At 46.0% G+C, this 20,810-nt stretch overlaps 1 protein-coding gene across 9 annotated transcripts in view; it reads right to left on the bottom strand.

Annotated features, from left to right (window-relative positions):
- Positions 1 to 1,178: 1,178 nt before the first annotated feature.
- dock10 (dedicator of cytokinesis 10) overlaps positions 1,179 to 20,810 on the bottom strand; it is a 37,972-nt gene continuing 18,340 nt past the window's right edge. For 3 of the 9 annotated variants that reach the window (XM_057049338.1, XM_057049335.1, XM_057049339.1), the window contains exons 4-57: positions 20,338 to 20,420; positions 19,027 to 19,099; positions 18,577 to 18,726; positions 18,334 to 18,468; positions 17,781 to 17,967; positions 16,941 to 17,029; positions 16,759 to 16,842; positions 16,522 to 16,680; positions 16,193 to 16,441; positions 15,993 to 16,115; positions 15,462 to 15,544; positions 15,263 to 15,385; positions 15,114 to 15,193; positions 14,850 to 15,037; positions 14,684 to 14,749; positions 14,479 to 14,571; positions 14,283 to 14,406; positions 14,089 to 14,210; positions 13,913 to 13,996; positions 13,607 to 13,699; positions 13,297 to 13,415; positions 13,016 to 13,085; positions 12,314 to 12,427; positions 12,136 to 12,207; positions 11,874 to 12,020; positions 11,583 to 11,666; positions 11,397 to 11,493; positions 11,226 to 11,258; positions 10,872 to 11,050; positions 10,670 to 10,786; positions 10,482 to 10,587; positions 10,277 to 10,398; positions 9,982 to 10,096; positions 9,738 to 9,804; positions 9,602 to 9,649; positions 7,712 to 7,822; positions 7,411 to 7,523; positions 7,206 to 7,321; positions 6,840 to 6,977; positions 6,572 to 6,754; positions 6,387 to 6,497; positions 6,086 to 6,301; positions 5,932 to 5,989; positions 5,281 to 5,382; positions 4,735 to 4,841; positions 4,536 to 4,658; positions 4,343 to 4,456; positions 3,628 to 3,774; positions 3,350 to 3,560; positions 3,078 to 3,268; positions 2,906 to 3,006; positions 2,612 to 2,750; positions 2,131 to 2,203; positions 1,179 to 2,019 (exon numbers count right to left, since the gene is read on the bottom strand). In XM_057049338.1, the coding sequence (XP_056905318.1) occupies positions 1,961 to 2,019; positions 2,131 to 2,203; positions 2,612 to 2,750; positions 2,906 to 3,006; positions 3,078 to 3,268; positions 3,350 to 3,560; positions 3,628 to 3,774; positions 4,343 to 4,456; positions 4,536 to 4,658; positions 4,735 to 4,841; positions 5,281 to 5,382; positions 5,932 to 5,989; positions 6,086 to 6,301; positions 6,387 to 6,497; positions 6,572 to 6,754; positions 6,840 to 6,977; positions 7,206 to 7,321; positions 7,411 to 7,523; positions 7,712 to 7,822; positions 9,602 to 9,649; positions 9,738 to 9,804; positions 9,982 to 10,096; positions 10,277 to 10,398; positions 10,482 to 10,587; positions 10,670 to 10,786; positions 10,872 to 11,050; positions 11,226 to 11,258; positions 11,397 to 11,493; positions 11,583 to 11,666; positions 11,874 to 12,020; positions 12,136 to 12,207; positions 12,314 to 12,427; positions 13,016 to 13,085; positions 13,297 to 13,415; positions 13,607 to 13,699; positions 13,913 to 13,996; positions 14,089 to 14,210; positions 14,283 to 14,406; positions 14,479 to 14,571; positions 14,684 to 14,749; positions 14,850 to 15,037; positions 15,114 to 15,193; positions 15,263 to 15,385; positions 15,462 to 15,544; positions 15,993 to 16,115; positions 16,193 to 16,441; positions 16,522 to 16,680; positions 16,759 to 16,842; positions 16,941 to 17,029; positions 17,781 to 17,967; positions 18,334 to 18,468; positions 18,577 to 18,726; positions 19,027 to 19,099; positions 20,338 to 20,420 (6,291 nt within the window). In that variant the 3' untranslated portion in view covers positions 1,179 to 1,960. The remainder of the gene's footprint in view (positions 2,020 to 2,130; positions 2,204 to 2,611; positions 2,751 to 2,905; positions 3,007 to 3,077; positions 3,269 to 3,349; positions 3,561 to 3,627; positions 3,775 to 4,342; positions 4,457 to 4,535; positions 4,659 to 4,734; positions 4,842 to 5,280; positions 5,383 to 5,931; positions 5,990 to 6,085; positions 6,302 to 6,386; positions 6,498 to 6,571; positions 6,755 to 6,839; positions 6,978 to 7,205; positions 7,322 to 7,410; positions 7,524 to 7,711; positions 7,823 to 9,601; positions 9,650 to 9,737; positions 9,805 to 9,981; positions 10,097 to 10,276; positions 10,399 to 10,481; positions 10,588 to 10,669; positions 10,787 to 10,871; positions 11,051 to 11,225; positions 11,259 to 11,396; positions 11,494 to 11,582; positions 11,667 to 11,873; positions 12,021 to 12,135; positions 12,208 to 12,313; positions 12,428 to 13,015; positions 13,086 to 13,296; positions 13,416 to 13,606; positions 13,700 to 13,912; positions 13,997 to 14,088; positions 14,211 to 14,282; positions 14,407 to 14,478; positions 14,572 to 14,683; positions 14,750 to 14,849; positions 15,038 to 15,113; positions 15,194 to 15,262; positions 15,386 to 15,461; positions 15,545 to 15,992; positions 16,116 to 16,192; positions 16,442 to 16,521; positions 16,681 to 16,758; positions 16,843 to 16,940; positions 17,030 to 17,780; positions 17,968 to 18,333; positions 18,469 to 18,576; positions 18,727 to 19,026; positions 19,100 to 20,337; positions 20,421 to 20,810) is intronic. The other 6 variants (XM_057049345.1, XM_057049340.1, XM_057049336.1 and 3 more) reach the window with 5 other exon arrangements.

Below are 20,810 nucleotides of genomic sequence, written 5' to 3' on the forward strand. Positions count from 1 at the left end.
TAAATGCAAAGTCTTGTCATGATTATTCACCAGAGGACTGATGAATGGTTGCATACAAAACAGGAAGTTACAAATAATTAAAGGCTTTCGCAGTTGAATCAGAGGAGCTCATTGTTTCCTCTTCTAACAATGGCAGGTAAAGTTTGGAGGCTTTTTAAATCATCTGTGACCTGAAAGAGAATGAAGCTGGAGGCTCAGATGAACCCGACCTGGCAGAGGCCAAACAGACACTCGGTTCTGAAGAGAAACCCAATCAGTCTCTCACAAACAGGCCGCAGAGGGGAGGAGAGGGGAGGGGGGTCTGTCCACCCGGGAGGAGAGGACGTCTGCAAGGGTGATGCAGGAGGGCAGTGAAACTAAATCAGCTGTCCCTCAGGTGTTTGGCCCAGGGGGAGGGGGAGCAGACAGAGGGGAACATGTCGGAGGAGTAAAAGCACCTCAGCGGCTCTCCGTTTGTCTCTTTCCATGTTCTGTACCACAACCCGAAGCTTAGCATCAATAAATAAAGACCAGTTCTGTCGGCGTCCCTCTGCGTGGTCAGTAATTATACCCAAGCACTGGGAATAAGTGACACCAGATGCCACAGAACACTGCTGGCCAGCACATTTTCACTTTCAGTTAAAGCCATATCACTTGTCTGAAAGCCCGCGTGCTTACATCAAGGCCTTCTCACACAATGCAGTTATGTATGCGTTATGTACATAACTACTGCAAAAATCTAGAATTAAATAATAATGTACTTTCTTGTCATTGCACCTGAATAAACTATATTGTACAGTTAAAAAAAGTTTAGCCAGTTAAGTAAACCTAATTAAATCACATGATACTGACATATAGAAACAATTCATTTGATTCACTCCAGGTAGCTTCATGTGGCTGCAGAGCACCTTCGTCCAGAGGGAAAAAACAGTGAAGGTGAGGCTCTCTGGGCTCCATCACACCTGAACAAACAGCCCAGATGTTGACCTTGTTCTGATATGTTAAAGCGAGCAGACTTGTGATTTCCCACTGGGTGATTAGACCAGAGAATATTGCAGTTAATTCAAGGTTGTGAAGTCAGAAATCTTGATGCCTGTTCTGATCAATAAAACAGGACTGAGGGGCTGAAAGACTAGAATTCTGCTGAATAGATATAAAGTTGTAGCATTGCTAGTTTAGAAACATGCTGAGAAAGACAGTTTTGCACATAAATGAGATTTTATTTAAATGTTATACATAAAACTTTAGCTTTACTCGTTTTGTTCAAAGTCAGCTAAACAAATATTTATAGACTGTATATTTTATAAAAAGAAACATTTCAAGCATTTTAAATATTAATAGTTCTTATTTACAAATTCAGTACATGGAATAGTAACAGTAACAATGCATTGTCAATCATAAAAATGTTATAAAACATAGTTTTTTTTCCGTTTCCGTTTGAAAATTGGCAGGCTGATATTTGTGTCGGATGTTACCGAGGGTACAAAGAAGCAATGAGGAGCTGCTCTACATTCAAACAGGAACTGGAGGTGTGTTCAACGCTTCTCAGGAATTCCATTTACTTCCCACATTGATGATACTACTGGTGTCAAAACTGCGCTTAAAAACGTACGGAAAGAGCCGAACGCACCTCGAGCTCAGTAAGGTCACTGATCTCTAAAAAGGGGGCGGGGTCGTCGGAAAGAAGGCGTGTGTCGCGTGCGTTGTGGGCGAACGCGGGCGTGGATCAGAATGCTCTCGTTGTCCTTTCAAGGGATCCGGGAGACGGAAACACACAGAAGCTAACAGTCCAGCAGTCTGGCCTCTACTGCAGATAGGGAACGTTTTCAGGACGACGGACTAGCACGAGCACGTTCTACACACTTCTGTCCTTGTTTTCTCTAAACTTCACCAGACACAGATCCACCACAGACAGAAACAAAGCACCCACTCTGAGCTTCAAACCAACTAGGACTCCAAGAAGCGGCCAATTCTGGAGAGGTTACTGGCCGTTCAGTAGGCGCTGTGTCGCTCCGTTCCTGGCTGTCTTGTGTGAGGGATCTGCAGAAAGGTGAGAAAAAAACCCAGAAAACTTGACAAAGTTCTGAAGAAGAGCAAAGACAGCGACAGTCACGTGATATGTCTCTGCGGTGACGCGATCACATGACATACCGGTCTTAGAAAGAGTGGACAGAGAGCTGTTAGACAGAGATGAAGAGCTGGCGGCGACAAGACTGGTGTGAAGCTGAAATGAGAGGAAGAGTTTCAAATGAAGAAGATGGAAGCAAACAAGCAGGGTGCGGAACAGGTGAAGCTTGCCAACAACAAATGACGACAAAAGGAGAATGAAGATCTACATTTATTCTTTGAAGAATCTCAATCACCCCCTTGTGGTGGGCTGCAGAATGAACCCCCATACGCCGATAAAACATTCCATATTTATTCAGCTTCTGATGATAGATTCATTTACCTTTAATAGAGTAATTTTGTGTTTTTATAAGCATCACCTAATTAATGAAAAATGACAAATGACCCTCTGTGGGGGGGTGAATAGTGGCTCAGCCCTTCAGCAGCAGTAGCGGTGCTTATATGGGAGGATGAGGACACCCATTGTCCATCTTAATTAACGCCAGCGGTTGCCTGGTTGCCACACCTGTTCGTTCATGACGCCTGACAGCTCGGTCAGCATGTCGCGGTAGTGCGCCCTCATCTCCTCCTGGTACTCCAGCTGGTCCTCTTTGATCAGACGCTCGTTCACGTTCAGAGCCTGACCACAGGCTTCTGCAAACTGCCTGCAGGGGGCGCACATGCAATATATATGATTTTCTTTTCCAACAAGGGGAATGTCCATCCTTTCATTTTTACATCACTTTCTGACTGCTGCAATCGACCGTCTAGAGGCCAAAAGGTCAAGGTCAAACTAACACCACTAATTTTGCATTCGTACCTGAAAATCTCCTTAAGCAGCTTGACCTGGTTATCTGGATACTTTTTGGCATTCTTCTCCTCTAAAAAGGCCCTTGCATAAGCCATGGGCCCTGCATTCACCTGTAACACGGGACACAGTTGAGACAACTCCAATTTCCCTGCGATGGTTCGCGCCGTTGAGCCCCTCCTACCTTGACGCTGACGCTGCCCTGCAGTTTCAGCTGCAGCCGGATCATGTCCACCTCCTCCATGTTGCACAGCTGGTTGAGCTCAGACACTTTGCGGGACATCTCGTCGATGGCGACCTCGATGGGGTTCATTTCCGTGCTCTGCTGCTCCACCACCTGGATGCGCTTCTTCAAGTAGGGGAAGCTGGAACTCGCTAAAAATGGACCAAAATAATCCTCAAGATGTCGAAGAAGCTCTCTGCTGGTGTGTGTGACCACAGAAATATGACACCTACTTGTCAGTATGGTGCGCCTCTTGCACTGCTCCTCCACGTCTCCGTGTTTCTTCCCCGACAGGGTGAACGGCGTCTCGAACACGAAGCGGTTGATGTTGTGATGCCCCTCGAAATCGGTCATTTTCTCCTGCTGCTCCTTCTCATCAAAGTAGGGCACCACGTAGGTCACCTGGATGTAGGCAAACTTTGGGTCCAGGTCCTTGGGGTTGACCTGCAACATTTTGTCCGGTTACCTACACAGACCAGTGACGTGATAAAATGCACCAAGAATCAAGAACCTTATTAGAATCCTGGATCATCTTCACATTGTCGGCACCAAATTTGTCTGAGTAGAGCTTGAGCAAACGCTGGGAGATTTCTGACAGTCCCGTCAGCTTCGGTTCTTTGTAGATGAACTCTTTACTCTCCTCCTCTTCAAAGAAACCCTGCCAAAACACACGGACACGCGCATTCATTCACAGGCCAAATGGATTTGTGCTGCCCCCTGCTGGTTTCTCACACACATCAACCAGCACAAAAAACCATGTTATTATCGCAGGATGCCGCTAGTAAGTTCTGGAAAGAGGTCAAAGGTCAGAAGAGATAAGAGGTCAAAGGTCAGAAGAGGCCACCTCTTCCTCTTTTTTTTTTTTTTAAATGGGTTCGGTTTTAGAGATTAAGGGACGAGAGATGGATCGCAGCAAGACGAGTCACAAACCCTTCGGGTGCAAACGTCAGCGGATGTTAATAGTGGTCATAGGATAAAGGAGGTAAGCGTGGTTAGCGTTGAGGAAAACGGAAAATCAAAGAAGTACAGGACTTACCGCGATCTTGAGTCATTAAAGGCAAGAAAAGAGCAGACAGAGAAACTTAATAAAGGAAACCTGAGCCCATCTTTGCACCTGTCCATGCCCCACGGTTCAGACAGTGTTTTCAAACCCTTATTTTGCTTCATACAGCACAGTTGGCATGGCATATGGAATACAGCTCCTAAATAACGTGACCGAGACTCACCTGACCGTAAAAAGCTACGCGGTAGTAGCGACCAAAGAGGCGCTTCTCCGAGTTCACCACCTCTGTCACTTTGAGGTAGGAGCGATGGATGTCGTAGTACAGCTCTGACAACCTCTGCAGACACACAAACACACGTGTAGAAAACGCCATTTTGTGGCCTGTGGCGTTTACATCTGTGAAGGTTAGAACTCACCTTAAAATCCCGCCTCTTTTCAAAAACGGCGATCACGGGTTTGTTGATGTCAGCGATGAGCTCGTATCGCTCCGATTTCCACAGGTAGTCCACGCACAGCTTCAGCTGCTCCACCAGCGTGTCCTGCACACGAGGAAGCGCGTGAGACTGTGTCAAAAAAGAGCAAACCGAGCTCCTGGGAGTCGATGTGGGCACTGACCTCCGTGTAGGGAGTATCTTGAGTGCCGGTGTCTTCCTTCATGGCGCCCTCTTCTTTGACATTAGGACTGATGCACATGAATGCTGCCCAGCCCATGCAGAAGGAGGCTGCAGTTTCGCAAAAGCAAGAGTAAAATCAGGCCGTGAAATTCAACGCACCCTAATAAGAGGTCAAAGTTTATTCCTGTAATACATTTCAGGTTTTCAACAGTGCTGTAAAGTGCGTTTCAAGTGTTACGCAGACGGTTACACTCTTGCACATACAGGCAGTTACAATAATATCAAACGTGAGGGGGCTTTACATCACACTCCAGTGAAATTAGAGTGAGCAGGGAGGGTAAAACTGTGACAGCAATCTGACGTGTTTGAGGTAAAAATATTGGTTGTCCAAATATCTACCTGCATCCATCTACCCGATGGTTTAGTCAGGATTTGAAATAGTCAAGTGTTCGTCTCAACATACGCCCCAGCTCCCACCACAGCCCCATACAACTACTCTCCCCACCCAAGTGACTAGCGTTAGCAGGCCCCAGACGCATACACTCACGGTCTTGATCTCGGGAGGTAGTTAGTAAGGAGCTACAGTTAAAGACAGGGCTTTCTTCTGGGGACACACTGGACATCCTGGTCTTGTCTGCTCTCCAGTAGCCTGTTTGGTAGGAGTAGGGGAGGAGGAGGATGAGGAGGAGGTTTATAGTTGACGGTCATTTGGTTTTCTCTTCCGCTCATGCAATAGCCAAGCTGAGCTTTGCTAGCTGAGAACGTGAAGCGCATGCAAAGCAATGGCTGACATGTAGAGCGTGTGTTCTACTCTGAGTGAGGAGTCATGCGCAGGTGAGAACAAAGGGAAGGAAAATGTGTAGACACAAGTCTCTACATCAGCTGGCCAGCATGATGAGGACAAAGAGCTGAGTGCAGATCTGTACAAGCTGCAATGCAATCCCCTGCAAAATAATGAAATTTAGAACGCCAGCACGTTCGTTTGCACGCACACTGAACCATGACAAGACAAAGGACGGACAGCTGCTTAGACCCCTGTTGGCCAGAGAAAGGTTTCCAGATGGTTGCGATGAAAGTCTCCATGTTAGTAGGTTTGCAAAGTTCCATGAGATTGTAAAACGAGCTACACAAACATACGCCTGGAGATGGAAAACCATGCTGCAGAAAGCAGTTATTGTAGCAGCCTGTGTGCACTGACCTCTCCTCTTCAGAGACTCTGCGATCAGGGCTGAGATGTGGATGTAGCACATGGCAGCCTGCAGAGGTCAGACACAGTCTCATTACATGTGCATGCTTGCTTCTAAAATAACATATCTGTGGTACGGGCCATGCCAAAGGTATGCGATCCTAACCTCAGAGAGGTCGCCGTTGCGGACATGAACTTTGGCCATGCTCTCCAGCCAGGTGCGCCGCAGCTCGGGGGTGCTGGCATAAGAATTTGCCAGACTGTACTGAAGGTCCACCAGCATTTCCGGATCCTTCTCATGCTCCTTCATCTGTGCTGTGGCCATGAGAACAGTTCGGATCCTTTTGGTCAAGTCCTTCACCTCAGCAGGGAACGGAGTGTTCTGAGGAAAATGCACCAACAGCGGCATTATTTTGGGTCCAATAATTGACAATAAAGCCGTAATATTATCCCAGAACCTGCTGTACCTTCAGTGGTGCATCACCATTTGCAAAGTTATTGATGATTGCCAGAGACTGCTGAAATCTGGAGCCTCCGATACCAGCATCCGCGATCAGCTGACTCACTGCCTTGATGACCTGAGGTGGACAAATGACCGTGAGCATGGAGGCGTAAAAAAAAGTGAGCGACTGATCCATTTGGCCTCACTAACCTGCAGGTGTGAGCGCACTATAGATTTTCCCTTAGTAAACTCAAAGTTCGTCCTCATGAAAAAGTAAAGCAGGGCAGATGCTTCCGTCTGGGTGGAGCTAGAACGATGGTTGCAGCACTTGAGGATTTCGTAGCACAGACAGCCACACAGGTCGGCTTTGCCTTGGAAGAATGCGCTGGGGAACTGAAAATGTGATAAGAGATGCCAGGAAATTCAAACACCAAAATGACGGGGATCTTGTTTTGGATATCAAGTGAGGGTGCGGCACCTTTTGTACAAAGAGTCTGAGTGCAGCAAAGACGTGCCGTAGAGTGGTGGTTGATTGGTTGATCTGAAAAAAGAGCAAGTAGGTGTCCAGCACCTTCTTCAGCAGTGAATTCTGGCCCTCGTCCAGCTGCAACTGTTTCTGTGGAGATTAAAAAAAACGGTATTTAAAAAGCATATTATCTAAAATAGTGCAATATAGTATATGCAAACAGTAAGTGTGCAATCTATTCTAGCCACTAGATGGCGGTAGTATGTCAATGAGTTGCTGGAAGTGTGTACAGTATATTAACATAGCTACTCAGGAAATGTATACATCTATACAGTGTTAATTAAGATGAGGTGAATGATTTGTTAGGATGTGTGAGACCTTGTGGTGATGAACAAAGAGCTCCAGTACATCCAGCACTGTCAGGGCCACCTCTGTGGACAGGTTTGCCTCGATATCCGTCGGACTCAGACTGTCCACTTCCTGAATAGTTCCATCTAAAAAACAAGAACGATAATGAACTGACTCCGATCCACAATATCAGCCTTATATTGCAGGTAGTTTAAATGTTTAAAAAGGGTATTACCAGTGTCCATCATCTGCAACAGCTTTGGATTGGTGAGAGCATTCTTGCCCCTGATGATGGGCATGGTCTGAGAGCGAGCGTGGCGGTGACCGTCTCCTCCAGAGGGCGCCATCCTGGAGGCAACAGCAGGGATCAGTCGCAACATACTGACAACCTTATGTTTATAAATGCATAAACTAAATGTGGACACAGGGGGTAGCCAATAACACAGAACACTACATGATGAGGTGGGGAGCATGCTGAGAGCGCAGCCGGCGCTCACATCGAAACACACAGTAACAGACTGGTGGAGGGTGATTACCATTGTGGGAAGAGGCTCGAGGGTTGAGAGGACTGGGAGGGGTGGTTAGAGCCCTTCAGGGTGCCATTGGCCTGGGTGGACTGGGCCAGCTTTAGAGCCGCTGCTAACTTCCTGTTCACAGCCCAATCACAGCAGAGCTAACGTCAGTCGTTTTAGAGCGACCATCAAGTTAGTTACATTTACAAAATCTCAGATAATCCTGAACCTACTAATGGATAGTGGCAGTTTAGCGTCACCGTGTTTATTTGTAAAAAAAATAAAATAAATAGTGTTGCGCTTGCATAAGGCTAAAAGCTAAATGTTAATCAATGCTTCACAGAAAGGTCAGAGTTTAGAGGTTAGTGGCATAGGGCCAATTCTAGTTGAATGACTTTCCTTCGAGTCTAATGCTGCATTAATGACATCTTAAAGTAAAAAGCAGGAGATTAATACATAGATGCGGTGAAAACGTGCACTGAAGTTTAGTGGGGTTTAAAAAAACAGAGGGTTTTTTTTGTATATTCCTATGGTGCCTGAATGCAGCGTTTGACCTGTAGAAACCAACAGGACACTGCTTCGGTTCGGTCAATATGGCTTCAGGAGCCACCATTGATGCTCAGTTGAGCTCAGCTGCCTGAGTCCGACCAGTCTGCAGGCCCAAAATGAAGGTCAAAGGCTTCGAGGTGAACATGCAGCACTAATGAGGATGCTTTAAGGATGCCAACAAACCTACATGCTTGCTGCAGGCAATAATGAGCATGGCAGGGCTTGTGCAATGTGATGAGGGGACAGTCGTTTTAAAGATGGAGAAAACATCACAACTAGCATCCTCACTCCTCTAGTACATAACTCAAAAGATCAAATGAAACTACTGTCTCAGTGTCTCACGAGTCTTCGGTGAGTGTTTTATATAATATATATACACGTATAAGAAATGTCCATTCACTTCTTTTATTTTCTAATGTAGCCAGGGCCTAACATGGATATAATGGTGCCATTGTTGATAAACTGATGGGAGCCATGGTGCCAGATTAAATTCAGATCTCTCTTTGAAAATTGGCATTTTTGATTTTTATTTGTTGAGTAATTCAGTGCATCTTCCAAGCATGTTGGCAGCGCACTGTGAGGATCTCTCCTGAACTTCATCCTATCCTAACTCAGCCGGGGCATCAAAGAGCGAACGGAGAGACACTGAGACAGACGCAGGCGTACGACCGTGAATCCCCCACTGCGTGGTATTACAGACGAATGTTAAGTAGCGAACACCCCCAGACAGGCTCGACTGTGTCTGAGAGCTATCTTTATCCGGCTAAAGCCTCGGTGCGCGGAAGAGCGGCGGATTCACAGCCTTTATGTTGGCGTCTCAGTGCTGAGAGCAGAAAAGAGGGCTAATTTAATTAGCCGGGACGAAGCAGAAGATGGAGGAGCGGAGCGGCGCTGATGGCTCAGCTCCAGTGCGAGCTCAGACGCGCCATCGAACCCAAATCCGGAGCTTGCCAACTACTACTGCACAATATCCAGCACTGCTCTGCTTTCAAAAGGCAGGATCCAGCAGTTCCACCCCCCACCCCTTCACCCCCTTCCTGCTCTTGACCCGCTTTATCTTGGCTCCTCTTGAAACCCACCTCAGAGCGTGCGCGCACATACAGAGCACATATTATTATTTCTGTCCAACTGCGTCTGCCTCATTTATTTGTGCACCTTTCCACACGCAGGCATATGTTTGGGTGCGAGCGCAATCATGCGTGTGCAAGGAATCCATGAATTATGTATCAGAGGGAGGGGGAGGTGTTAATAACCTTTGGCTGCAGCATGTATGTTGAGTTAATAAGGTGTTTGTGTAGCTGTGGCGATATAAATAAATGTCTGTCAATGAGTGTGGGCTGTCGGTAGGGGGGGGATGGGGCTCACCTGGCAATGTGGCGTTTACCCAGAAACCTGAAGTGTTGGAGACACAGCCTGAAGGAAAGGAAAAACAGAAATGCTCAAGAAAGATGATCTCCCGTTTCTCTTCTTTACCAAGCAGTGAACGAACAAAAGCACTTACTCCAAGATGCTGAAGAAGTCAGAGATCTCCTGGTGAATGGCGCGGTGCCAGTAGGACACCAGCACATCTGGAAAAGGACAAAAACAGACAGAAGTGTGAAAATGGACCTTATAAACTTTCAAAAACAAAGACCAAATAACTCTTGATTCTATTCATCCAGATTCTTTATTCATATGAAGGAGATAAAAGCAAAGATAGCATGGAAAACTCAGCATTTACAGCAAACATTCTGGTAATTTCGTACCCTCTGATATGGTTTTCATGATGTGCAAGAAGCACATGAGGAGGCTGCGAGTCTCTGCCTGATCCAGCTTGTCACAGCGGGAACCGTAGCCAATGAGCGACTGCGGTCGTGCAAACTGACAACAAACAACATCGATGGATCACTTTTACAATTTACGGTTCAGTTTTGGCAAATCTCAGATTTCCAGAGAAGGGTTTTAATCACAAGCAGCTTCAATGAGAAATCCAGTTCTCTGCAGCACGGGGTGGCTTTTCCTCCACCCCTTCCTTCACATCCAAGCTATTTTTATTCTCACCTTCTCGCATCCATCCATCTTTTCGCTGTTCCTGTCACTGTTACTCGGATTTGAATCCACGCTGATCAGAGAGCCACGAGAGTCCGTCTGGTTTCCTGACGGAACTGCCAAGGAGGAGAAAGCTGCAGGTGGGGGTGCACCAAACCACTTATTCGCACGTTTATTTCAAATGCATGCAAAGGAATCGCAAGACACACACAGCTACCTGTGATGGAGTTGAGAACCTCTTTGGAAAAGGAGGCATCTACTGAGTTGCCGTGACGGGTGACAGAGGTCACTCCCCCCCCCACACTGAGGTCATCTCGGGAGCCCTGAATTATCAGGGACAACATAACGGATGATTAGCTTTTAGCCATAAATGCTAAGAATATGCAGGTATTGTTTTAATTTTACTTGATCGCTAGACGTGAAATAGATGGGGAAGAGATCCCTGAGGAAGAATCGAGGCATGTTGTCCAGGATCAGGCCGTAGAGCGGCAGGTACAGCGATGCTATTCTCGCCTGTTTCTCCTGGAAATGCAGCCAAAGACATATATGTACCACTCACTGTTGTTCAACAGGGGGCTGGTTTACACAGCAAGTCTCAGCCAGTTACCTTGGTGGCGTAGCGTGCATCCAGAGAGTGTTTGGCCATCAGGGTCTTCAAGGTAGACAGGGCCAGGTGCCTCAGGTCCTGCTCGTCCTGGAGAGCCAGCCCCAGCTCCCTGAGCAGAAGACCGGTCAGAAAGTGCTTCCTGCAGAACTCCCCGGTCAGACTGTACTCTGGCACCAACGCTGTAAAAAGACAAAAACGCAGAAATAACAGGAAATTATACACAGCTGTCTACTAATTACAACGTTCTTGTGCCATTATTTGATTTCCATTTGTGCGTTAATTTATCCGAAATTGGTTAGAATTCCATTTGCATCGCGACAGCGAAACAGACACACATGGATAGAACATATTTACCATGGGTACTTTGTGGCTCTGGAGATGCATGATCTGACATGGAGGAACAGCCAGAGAAATGACAGGAAGAGGAAGACACGGCGTTAGACGAATGAGAGTGAACGTCAACCAAAGTGTGATGACAGTGGCAAAACCAATGCTGAGCCAGGGGGCTCTGAATCCTGCTCCTACCTGTGATGCGAGCTGAGGGTAATGGCAGGCTCAAAGGGATGTAGTGCTCGTGGTTGCACACCTCTCTTAAGAATTCAAATTTCAGCTCACACAAGATCTGACGTTTGCAACAGAAGTACAACGTTATTGGTACAGCCCTCTGTCAGTGTCTTGCTATTCAGTTCAAATGATTCTAGTAATTCTAACCTTGCTGTCTGTTGCAGTGATCATGTTTATGTAGTTGCTAATTAGCTTGAAGGTGAAGCCTCTGTCCAGCAGGGAAAAACAACGCTGCGAGGAGACAGAGCAGAAGGATCGTTTAACACAGATCCGGGAATCAATGGGAAACAATCGTGAAGGGAAATATTTGTTATGTTTCCAGACAAGGTTATACAGTTTGTATTGATCCATATGAAATCACATTATATTCCCATCATATTCTTGAAAACTTTAATGGCCCAGGCAGCATCGATAAACTGTTTATTCGCGTGTTTGCACCTTCATGAAAGCTGCTACCGCTAGGTTGGCACTGCGAGTCTCTTCGGCCAGGTCCTTGTTTTTCCAGAAGATGTGTTCTGACACCGTCTCCACCAGGGTCTCCACGCGGCTCAGGTAGGATGAGGGGAAGCGCTGAGGCCTCGGCAGCTGCAGGACCAGAATGTAACTGTCACTTTCTCCCTCACTGAGGTAAAGGTCAGGTGGCATTGATGCCACATGGTCATGGAGAACAACAAAATGTAATTTATTAGGACGTTTTTACCTTCACCTTGTCAGACTCCACCAAATGTTGAGCCATAGACTTAACTATTAGCTCAAAGAAGAACCAGGAGAACTGTACCCAAGAAGAAGAAGCAGTGGATAATTCATAATTTGGGAAAAAATATATACATATGCGTATCAAAATCTTTATAGTTTGAATATAAAATGAAGAAACTAACCTTCAGGACGTTCCTGACTGCCGAGTGCTCATTGCTTTTCAGGTCAAAGGTCATGCCTTTAGCCAGCTCTTCGTGAACGGTCCTGAAGCCGTGGGCCTCTGCCTTAAACACATACTGGAAGCAAAAGAGAGAAAAAACGGACTCAGGTAAAGTTTCAGACAATCTGTAATGAAGCTTGAAAGAAGACATGGATTTAACATAGAGCGTGGCACTAATCTCATGCTATCTACACACGCACACAAGTACGTGCAGTCTTCAAATGGACACCAGTGTAGCAGAACGTCATACCAATCTGTTCCCATGGCAACCGTGGTTTCCACTCTACCCTCCCAGCATTCGTCTTTGTCGCCAACTCTTCCAGCGCTGCTTTTTCCATCACTATGGCTAACAGGAATCAGATCTTGTGGTTTCTCTATTCTAATTCTCTCTTGTCTTACCCACCAAACAAATATGTCTTTGTGTTTTTGACTAAGCTAGCCGAGTGTCCCTCGAGGATCACTCTTTCTTCTGTATGTTCTCTATTTATTTTTGTGTTTGCACCACATTCTGGGCATGCAGCCTATAGCCAACCTCTTGTATTTAATCTACACTCATACTCATGAATCCCCCATCCAGTTTGTCTTTCTGCATTTAATAGTTTGGGTTACAGTCCTTCATGGGAAAAAAATGGATTTATTCACTTCTGTGTTCTATATAGTATACCTTAATATAAGAATGCAGGTAGTGATCCAGGTTTTCTTCATGGCACTTTGCAACAATATGGACCAGCACTCTGTCCACACAGGAAAACCATTAATGATATCAGGGTTGGACCACATATGCAACTGAATTAATTTCTATTGTAAATAAAACGAAATACTTAAGGCATGAATACAAATCAGTAAAGATTTGCTGCTTTATTTAGGTAGACTTATTGTTGCAGTACAACAGTCTACCTGGTGATGTCAGTAGTAATTACTATATACCGTTGTACCACAATCTACCTGGTGGTGGCAGTAGTGACCTCATCATTGTCGTTCTGAGTCAGGACCTTAAACAGCTGGTTAAAAAGCACTGGCAGAAATCTGATGATCACTGGGATTCTCTCCATACTGAGGAGACCCTGCAGAGAGGTGGAAACGATGCACAAGGGAAGGAAGGTGAAGAAAAAGAAAGAAAGGAAAAGAAACATAATAATGTAAAATGCCACTTTAATCAAAACATGCTGTCATAATACTTAGACATGCATCGGTGTTAAATTGTCAAAGTGTTTGTTAATGTTTTAGTCACAACTGATTTTGCATTTTCTCTGACCTTCAGGCAGTTGAGGAAGTTGGAGGTAGGAGGTAGTGAGAGGTCCAGCTCTCTTTTCTGGCACTGCTGGAAGAATCGGTTCAGGTGGGGGTCCTGGCACAGACAGAGGAATCCATAAAATGAACGGTCAGCCTCTGCTAGGAGACTTAACAGAACAGCTCCATTTTCTACCTCAGTTTTTTTTGCTATTTTACTTGGCACCTCTTAAATCTCAGACCAAATATCACTGTTGAATTATTTATTAAAGACTCTGCACATTACATGCTATGATAGTCTATCTTATTGTGAAGTCTACTACATTATTACCTGAGTGTAAACTGTGGAGACAACATTTGTTGACACTTTGAAGATGGCTTTTCCTCCATCCACCCATTTCACATCTGCTCCATTCTATTAAATGATTAAATGGAATTATGTCTCAATTATTCTAGAACATTCAGAACGACTGTTACTTGTCTTTTCACACATCCTCCGTTCCTCACCTTGGTGTTGCTGGCTTCCTTGATAGCCAGATATCCCGGGGGCAGGTTGCAGGAGACAGGGATGCTAAACTCTTGAGACGACAGGCGGCCCTCTTTGAAGAGCGGCAGCCATGAAAATCCCACTAAAAAGATGCACAGGAATTAACCTGCCGCGCAGCAAATCTTTTCACGCGCTTCAGCTTTCCCACACTCACCTGGCGTCTCCAATGATTCTTTCCTCTTGGCATTTGTCTTGGCATTGATGTCACAGGTGACATGGTAGAAGGAGAAAAGAAGGTGGTGCTTGTCGTGAAGCTGCGTTGGAAGCTCGATCTTCACCTGAGGACACGGTGCTGTGTAAAGGGCTAGCAGCAGCGAGGCATGTGTTTGATCATTAAACCTGATCCTTACCTCATCGTAGAAGTCGGGGTTCTGAGAGTGATGCAGGACTGTGGAACAGGCTGCTGTGGTGAAGACTGAACCTCCTGGCTTGCCATAAATGCACTAAAAAAATAACAGCAGCAGGAAAATGGGGCAGTAGGGTCATGCTCAGCTGAAACTGATTCGTATAAAATACAAATATGTGCCATTAGCATGTTTTTCTGAGGCGTATTACCTTTAACGGTTTGGCAACTTCATCGTCGGAGCTGCGGAACTCCACGTAGACGGTGAGGTTACGAGCCTGCGAACAAAAGGACCACTGTAACTGGTAGTTGGGTAAAAACAAAAGCTTTAAACGAAACGCACAATCAGTGTTTCTTGTTAAAACTGCAAAAGCAAACCTTGGCGAAGCTCTTCTGGCTGTCATACTTAAGGTGTTTGGGGTAAACGTAGATGTGGTTCCTGTAGACGCGGTGCGGCAGCGTGAACTTGGTGGAGTCCTGGACGAACTCCTCCACCTCCACGGTTGGCTGGTGTTTGCTCAGGTCTTCAAAGGGCCTCACTGGTATGTAAGAAGAGGTGACGCAGTCTAGAGGAGGAGAAACCGTGTGAATAACTATCACAGAAGAAGAAGGCTGAGCTTAGACAGCAAAGTTCTGACGCACTCGGGTGCTCCATCGGAACATAGTCAACAGCAATATCTAGGGTCCCGGGGATGGTCTGCAGTTTGCTGGTCTTCTCCGCCCTGCAGACATAAGAAATACAAATACTTAAAGGTGTCCTTCCAAACTTGAGAAACTTGCTCAGGCTTCACCTCCTGTACTCAGACACCAGCTTCATGAGGTCATCTACTGAAATCTTGTTGCTCTCCTGTTTGAAGAGTGGTGAGAAACGAGACTCTCGGTCCAACGCCCCGTGGTTATCCCTAAAAACGGATCTAAAAGAGACAACTGGGTCAGCATAACTAAAACACCGCATCAGCACTGAGCGAGACTAAACCTCTGACCACTGACCTGACAGACCAGGCGAACGGCATACGGTACTTTCCCAGTTTACTGCAGAAGTGCTTGTTGGATTTCACTATTTTCTGAACAGTCTGTAGGTGGCAGATGTGTGTTAGCATGCTAATTGTGCTTTGGAGAGATGAATTGTGCTTTCTTACAAGAGATGCCTAAAAGCCTAAAACACAGCTGACCGGGAGAGAGCGACAGACAGAACTTGACGGTGTTTAATGTCGGCATTAGGTCAAATGTTTGGTGATTTATTTAGCTGCTTGAACAAGGACTTGAGTGGATCGCTGCCAGAGGGGCGGCTGGGAAACTTGTTTGAGATGATTTCAGGAAAAACCCAATTTCTGCACTATTTGACAGGGATGGTCTTCACTGATGGAGATAAACTAGGAGCTTCGGGACATAATGTTCTGCAAATGTCCAAGATGAACACATTTACTTCCTGCTATAAATGTACTAACAACTTGTTTATTCCAGTTTTAAGAGAAAAAACAAACAGGGTAAACGGTTTTAAATGAAGTGAAACTGGCTGACCTTGCTTGAATCAGAATTCTTGATATAAGGTTCTGTCCCACACGCGATATTTCCCATCAGCACCTTTTCCACTCTTGCCACCATCACTATATCCGTGTGTGGGTTGGTCACAGAGAAGATGGCCTGCATGGACGGAAAGCAGGTCAAACCCACGGGACGACCTGATCGGAAGTCAGACTCAAATCTGTGAGATGATTTACCTGCTTGGGGAAACATAGCCAGTGCTCCATGTCCATGCTGAGGTAACAATCTCCTGGCTTCCTCTCCGCAGGCGAGCACAGGCCATTCTCCTGGGCCCCAACCCCGGTCCCAGGACCGGCGGTCCCATTGTTGACCTCGCCCAACATCTGCCTCACTGCCTCGTGGTTGAGGTCCACGTGAAAATCTGCCGACACCTTCCTGCCTTCTCGTACGTCCAGCAGAGCCAGGGACACAAAGAACGGCTCGATCTAACGGGGCAGATACAGCTCATTCAATAAAGTCACCTCCATCTTGTAGCAGGACGGTGCTACAAAAAAGGCACCCTCACGTTAGTAACTGGTCCAGTTTCACTCTCGCTGATGCAGCCCTGCAGCATGAGGTTGAGTGATCGGCACGTAACCATAAACCTTCTGCCCAGTTTCTCTTCAAACGGACGCACCCCTCCGTTCTCAACTGACGAATGTTCGGCCCGTGGGCTCCTCAGTACCTGAAGTACAAAATGGTTGTTATTTAGAGGCCATCTCTGACTGATGAGAAGAGATATCGTGAAAATGAATGTACTTACAGGAGTATCAGGGTCCAGAGAAAACAGATTCAGCCTCTCTTCCCTCCGGGCAGAGCGGATTCGCTCATCTGTCTCTGAGATGTACTGTAAAACACAGACACAGAGAGAGAAGCAGTCACACAACAACTGGATGCTAAACCACATAGCACTGATTGAAGCTGTTGTCATGGAAAAGGAGTTACCTTTGCCAGCTCTGGATTGATGCCATTTTCGGTCACGGTATCTTCATTTTCCTGCAAACAGCTGTCACCCAATGACAGGTCAAACACATCTGGAAAGGGAAAACAAACATGATGAGAGGCAAATCTGCTTACGGATGGCAGACTGTCAACGCTGATTGGCTGGGGTGAAGATGATCAAAGGGAGCCCATTAGAGTGTAAGATAAAGGCCTCCTGACGTTCTCTGGAGTAGCTTCAGCAGTAAATTAAATGCTCGCCGACCATCGTCAGCAAAAGCACGCCTATCCCAGACTGAAATATGTCTCCATTCCTGGTATTTATGGATCATGGAGGCAGGTTTCAGACATTAAATTCTTAATATGCCTGGAGCAAATCTTCCCGAAGGCTACGCGGAGCAAAATAGCTCATTAACAGCAGGTCACCGCATACTAAGTCTGACATAAGGGCCAGTTAAAGGAGTGCAGAGCCTGAGACTATTACATCAAATCATTCCAGCACTTTTAACAGAGCCAAGTCTCGGAGCCCTGTCGCCGAGCGTCAAATTACACGCTCTGTCCAAGCTTGGACAGCACTGGCACATGAGGTGGAACCTTTAGTTGTAAAGATTTAATAACAAATTATGATGCGTTATGCAGTCTGAGAGGCCGGGTCATCGTCGGGTCTCATTTCCTAATAGAAGTGAATGAGCACCAGCCAGTCAAGACAGGCTGGCAAGATGGAAAAAAGGTCAGGATTTATGCAGGCGTTGGAATTTTCGAGCCTTTACTCTAAATTGTGGTGTGATTCTATCCCCACAAATTCTTTCTTTCACTTCAGACCCTCCTCCAGGGCTCCAGTCTCACCCTGCCGGTGATCAGTCAGGTCCAGGCTCTTGCGGTCAGGCGCCGGGCCGTCATTGGGGCTGATCTGTAAGATGCGCGTCAAAGTGCTGATCCAGTCCTCCATGTCCTGCTCACTCTCCGCGGCCAGCACGAAGTAGGTAACCTCGTTCATCTTCAGCTCAAACGCATGCTTCCTCAGACGGTTGTTCTGCAGGGGGAGGATGGAAGAAGGGAATAATAAACTTAGCTTAGCATTGCTCACGTTCTGCATGTCTACAGGGTTACAACCTTGAGTTTATGACACAATACAGATACTACACTCTCATTGGGAAACGTTTGCATTTGTAAAAGCTGTAATGGTTGAATTCTCTACTCAGACGCAACACAATTAAAAGTGTGCATTCATTATTAATAACACATTTGCTGACTTGAAGGTTTGCTAATTATCTTATAAAAGGGAAGATGAAGAAAGAAAAATGGAAAAGAGAAAGAGATGAAACGGAATTCTGGTCCTTGTTTGTGTCTATGACCTGGTTTTGAAGGTGGAGGGTTACGGGACTGTTTTGTCGCCCACCTGTACAACACCGGTGCACGAGTCGAGGAAGATGCACCCTTTGGGCTCTTTGGAGATCTTCTCGTCTCTGTAGAAGTTCATGATGTAGGAGTTATCTGGCAGCTGGGTGAGTTGGAAATACCTCCTCTTGAATGACTGCACAGACGGAGAGACGTGAAAAAGCATTAGCCTGGTTTAACGCAAACAAGACAAACTAAGAATGCAGCAGGAGTGCGTTAGTGTGTGCGTTGGACACTTCCTCACCCTCACAGTGATGCTGTTATTGACAGTGCTGTTAAAGTTCCCCTTGTAGAGCCATCCTGACCGAAACACGCCGATTCCTCCCCCTCCTCCGCCTCCTCCGCCACCTCCGCCTCCCCCTCCTCCTTTGGAGGAGGACAGTGAAGTGGTGTCCTGAAAAGCACAAAGCACAAAAGTGGGTTTCTGTTCATCCCCCTGAAAGAGGATCAATAGCAAAAACAAGACTTGGAGAGAGATTCGGGTTTTTTCAAATGGCCGCTGATCAGATGAATTGGCTTCGTAAACAACGTCCGCTGAGCCGTAATGAGCTATCGGCCATCTCGGAGTATGTTTGAACAGCTTTTAGAGCAGCGATAAACCAATTTAAACTTAAGAGCGTAGAATATAGCCAGCACGTAATGCAGTTTTTTTTCCCTCTAAAAGCTTTTTGTCCAGAAGACGATCATTACCGACCTCATCTTTGTCCACGTCCTCATAGTCAATCTCGAAAGAATGGGACGGCAACTTCTCTGCCTTGGGTAATTTCCTATGAGGGGATGTGAAAAGGCACACATAAGCTTCGGAACTCAACTGTTAACAAGACAAAATGGTTGCTGAGATTTCATTAATCCAGCGAAACACCGCGATTGGCTGACTCTTCCGCGCCGTTCTCGGTCAGAAGTGGACAATAGGTGGCCTAACCCCATCCCGCTCTGCCACTCTCCCTGGCAGACCTGCCTTTGTGTCTGAGCCGAGGTGCAGACAGTCAGGCTGGAACCACCCTCTGTTTAAAGTGGGGCATAAAAACACTGTCTGGAGAGCAAAAATAAAAACCTCTGGGGTTTATTCTGATGAGTGCAGACATGCTGTTCTCAGAGGAATGCTAACAGTGAGCTGCAGATACAGAGAAGAGCTGCAGATCCAACTGGAAACCTGATGTTAACAGCTGATGAGATTATCAGCCTTCAGCTATAGAGAAACAGCTACAGTGAGACAATATATCCCGGCCTAGCTTGACTTGTTACTATACAGATGAGTGTCAGCACAAAGGTTATGTGAACTGACTGTAAGAGTGCAGCGGCGACCCCTGGGACAGAGGAAGGACATTCCTGTGGCTCAACGCTTCAACTGCAGAGCCGTTCTGGCTCAGTTTCACTGGAGCTGACAGAGCTTCAGTAGCCCGGCTGACTGAATCTTTAACAAACCGATTGCTGACAATAAAAAAAAAAACATCCACATTCTCGATTTTCGTGTATCATTTTTCAGCTCCGGTCACCACTTTGTGCCTGTTCTCTGGTTTCACTTTGTCTCTACCTGATCCTGAAATAAACTTGGAGGGGGCTAAGAGGTTGGTCAGATTTCAAAACATCACATTAAAGCATACTCATTTTTTTTGCAACCCTAGTTTATGAACACTCTCAACAAGGGAAACATATTGGTATCAAAAACACTTCCTCATTTTGAATCTGTTGGATCGGGGTCACGTTGATCACCCTGTTGCATCACTTTATTTTTAGGACCACTTTGTAGCTTTGACTGATTAATTCCTGCTTGATTTACAGTTCAGAAGTCACAAGATAATATAGTCCCATTTGTCATACAAGAACTGCTAGCAGACCAGTTTAGCTTCCATATTAAATGCAAGTCAAGCTCTCATTTAAGGCTCACAAAGGTCATTTTCTAATCTAATGACTTCTAAGAAATGTATCTTCTTCTCCAGAAGCAATTTAAATCCCCCAAAGCAGGCGGATTACGCAGGTCAAGATAATGCATATAAAATGTTACCTGGGCAACAGGCGGTAGTCTCCGGCGTAATCGTCATACTTGAACTGGAGCACGTTCAGCTCTGAGTTGTAATACTTACAAGCCTGCAGGAGAGGATGGAGATTTGAGCTGAAGGTGATTAAATATTAACTTTCCAAAATGATAGCCGCTGGGAAAAATGGACCTGGAACCTCAAGGGAACCAGCGCTCCTGAGGTCTGACTACTGACTCATTAGAGGGTGTGAAATATTAAAATGAGGGCTCGTGGATAAAGACGCTTTCAGCTCCAGCATCAAAATAAGCAGGACAGCAGATTCAGATTCATAAACCCGTCTGAGTGGCTGCGAAGCTGTCTGGGGTTTTATCGACTACTTATTACTCCACCAAATCAAAGTGAAGTTAACATTTACAAACACAAGCACACGCGCGTTAATGCACACACAGACACAAACACACAGAAACAGACAGCATAGAAGCCATTATGTTCTATAATT

The sequence above is a fragment of the Takifugu flavidus genome, chromosome 12, assembly GCF_003711565.1.
Source record: "Takifugu flavidus isolate HTHZ2018 chromosome 12, ASM371156v2, whole genome shotgun sequence".
Taxonomy (NCBI): Eukaryota; Metazoa; Chordata; class Actinopteri; order Tetraodontiformes; family Tetraodontidae; genus Takifugu; species Takifugu flavidus.